Raw genomic sequence first — 3,553 nt, forward strand, 5'->3', positions numbered from 1 at the left:
AAAGACACATAGCTTCGCCATTTTTGGGAAGTTTAGTCATCTTTTAGGCTGAAGATATTCTACTCATTAAGGTTATTAATTGTATAATGAAATCTCCAAAAACGTAAATTTTGAATTACAGCTCTCTATTATTAAACGTGCGTTGTGGTGGGTGCACTTATAATTATGACACAGGGTGCATATTAGTACAGATCTATTTTTAATTTTTTTTATTTTTTTATTTTTTTTTTTTTTTTTGACTTTGCGCTAATGGCGTAGAAGAAACCATAGGTCTAAAATCAATTTGGAGTTGGAAGTTTTAAGAAAAAGATAAGTGCATCAGAAATCCTCTTATAGCATGTTTTTATACAAAATATAAGCACTTCTTTACGACTCTACAGCAAAATGCTAAGAAACCTACTTTCGCAATTTGGCAAAACTCCAAGTTTATTTTAGGCCCATGGTTTCTTCGACAAATTCGCTTAGACTTAAACGTAGAATTCTTCTGTGCTATATGCGCATAGTCGGAAAAACCTCCCATACAAATTGACCCGCCCTAGTGTATATATGTATTTACATACAGTGCATATGTATCATTTTGTACCAAATTCAAAATGATATTGTTGGCGACCTATGTTTATTTATAGATTTATAGAACTTTTCAATTAAAACACGGTTCATTTCCTAACAAATATCATATAATCCTAAGCTCAAAGCTTTGTAGAAAGCTAAAAAAAAAATCATCAAAGTCGCATCCACATTTTTAGCCACTTGAAACTTGCACATTATGACGCTAAAATTGAATGGGCTATAAAATTGTATACTCCCAAAAAAAAATTTAACACTTCTAAGAAAACAGTTTGAAAATATGATGAAAATTTAATGAATCTTTTTCAGTATTCTACAATATTGTAACCTTAAGAGTATATATTGTATTTTTTAGGAAATGATCTCCATTTTAATTGAAAAATCTCAGAAATTAATAAATAAACCTAACTAGCAAACAATATAATTTTGAATTTCGTCTAAAATGATATGTCCAACACTGTACATAGCTAATGCCGAATACCCACTAGGTATTGGAAATCCGGTCTAAGAAGTCTTGATAGAAATTTCGTCGTTTAATCGACTTTTTGGGAACTATTCAAAGTAACGATTTTATAAACTTTAGAAGCCATATTTTACTTTTCGAAAGTTTAAGGTCGCCTAGGTGAATAGGATCGATAGTTTTGGGGAAACAATCATTTTTTTTTGTTTTTTTTTTTTTAATAAATAAGTCGTAGGCCATAGTTTAGTCGCTTCAAATAAATTTATTTGGTTAAAACATTTTATGTTTTGCTAACTTTATATTAAGTTAGATAGTTAACCGTATAAATATTTTGCTTAGCCGAAGGTAAAGACAAATACATAAATGCGTGGCAAAAAATGCACTCACATTATTAAAAATAAAAGAAATTCCTGTGCAATATACTATTCGATTTTGTCATACACAGTTTCACTTAAACTCTCTTAGGAGAAATTTTCAAAATAAATAGCTACAATGTAGCAACAATAGCTAACTACAACTAAAGCTACAACTATATTATAAATCGCCAACGTTACACTACTAAAATACCGTTTTTTTTTACGTCCACATGATAATGAATTTCCAGTGATCTCGCACTTACATACAAAAATAATTATGAATTGCAGTTGCAGTATAAACACGTTCACTTTTTTGCTAATATTCTTATCCTTTTTTTCACTAGTCTAATTGCTGCCGTCAATCATTTACTTCCATTCTTCTGAGAGATGTCATCTGCCAGACTCTTTACCATTCGACACACTAGTTCACCGCAAATAGACTGCCGCGACTTGCCCACCATAACCACTTCCTCATGATTTGCATCTTCTTCACAGCTGTCGTAATCGGTCGCACACTTGTTTGTTATCAAACTGAACGCGAATACGGTGAGATCACAATGCCTGGCGGTTATCACTTCGTGGACGGTGGACATGCCCACTGCATCGACGCCCATGATGCGTAGCATTTTCAGTTCTGCCACCGTTTCATAGTTGGGTCCACCCAAGCAAATCAAGACACCCTCGTGCACATCATTTTCAATGCCCATCTCGCGTACAACCTTTCGCGCCTTGCCTACCAAATGACGATCGTAGGCATTTTTCATGGGCGGGAAACGGGGACCGAAACGTGGATCGTTGGGTCCTTGCAGTGGTGAATTGCCAGCAATGCCCATGATATTGATGTGATCACGCACGATGACGATATCGCCGACCTTGTACTTGGGATTTAGACCGCCCGCAGCATTTGTTACAAAAAGATATTGAATGCCGACTAACTTCATGACGCGCACAGGCATAGAACACTTGGTTAGCGGATAACCTTCGTAGTTGTGGAAGCGACCTTGCATGGCCACCACAGGCATGCCCTCTAGATAGCCAAAAATCATGCGTCCCACATGACCCTCAACTGTAGAGACGGGAAAATGGGGGATGTCCTTGTAGTCGAAGGCTTGCGTGTCTGTGATGTGATCGGCCAGCGAGTTTAGACCCGAACCGCAAATTATGCCAACCTTGGGACGAATGGTGGTGCGCTCCAAAAAGAAATCAGCGATCTCTTTAATTAATTCGTAGGAGTAGCTGAAAAGAGAAAAAAGGGGGTAAATTAAATATCGTGTATGATAGAAATATATATAGAATTTCCAACGACGGTAATTTTTAAGCAAACAAGTAATTTTTAGCAAAAAAAAACCGACTTCACTGATCGGATCTCAACCAGATTAGTATGGGACAATCGGTTGACGTGGTCCAAAGTTATGCGGTAACATACATAAAAAAAAAAAAAAAAAAAAAAAAAATATTCCGACGAACTGATAACCTCCTCCTTTTTTGGAAGTCGGTTAAAAAACAAAACCGACTTCAATTCGCATATATAATATATATATATATATAGATCAAAACCAGATTAGTATAGGACCACCTCTGGACACTACCTTTCCGATGCAAAAAAAATTATCGAAATCGGTTGACGTGGTCCAAAGTTGTGCGGTAACATACATAAAAAATAAAAAAATTAAATTAAAAAAAATATTCCGACGAACTGAGAGCCTCCTCTTTTTTTGGAAGTCGGTTAAGAATAGAACAGAAACCTTAATGCAATAGCCGTTGAAGTGTACTGATGGTTCATTTTTGGTGCCAATTGGAGATGTAGTTATATGCAAAAATAGATATGTAAATAATCATACACAAATTTCTTTACGACCCAACTCTTTTCACGTTCAATGCCAAGTAAGTATTTGCAGCCAATTTGAAAAATGTTACACCAATAAAAGTTATGCATCTTTGCTATCTCAAGAATGTTATTGAAAAGGTGAAAAACATCCGTTAAAAAAAAAACAAGTTTTTATCACGATAAAGGCCGTTTTCACAGTGGAGAACTAACTGACATGCAGCAATTAAATAGCGATCGATTTTTAGTGCACAAATTTAAAGATAACTTTCGAATGAGAGTCGACTCTCAGGAAACAGCCCTTACCCTTAGTTAGCGTTTTTTTATCTTTCAAATAATTTTGTA

General features: G+C 35.2%; 1 protein-coding gene across 1 annotated transcript; it reads right to left on the reverse strand.

Annotated features, from left to right (window-relative positions):
* Positions 1–1,264: 1,264 nt before the first annotated feature.
* On the reverse strand, positions 1,265–2,669 carry LOC118757241 (purine nucleoside phosphorylase-like; the record flags this gene model as incomplete). The annotated part of the gene is made up of 1 exon (XM_036491968.1): positions 1,265–2,669. A coding segment is annotated over one exon (924 nt), but the record flags the coding sequence as incomplete, so codon positions are not given.
* Between the last annotated feature and the right edge of the window lie 884 nt (positions 2,670–3,553).

Source organism: Rhagoletis pomonella, unplaced genomic scaffold (genome assembly GCF_013731165.1).
Source record: "Rhagoletis pomonella isolate Grant_MI unplaced genomic scaffold, Rhpom_1.0 Rhpom_scaffold_15649, whole genome shotgun sequence".
Lineage (NCBI taxonomy): Eukaryota > Metazoa > Arthropoda > Insecta > Diptera > Tephritidae > Rhagoletis > Rhagoletis pomonella.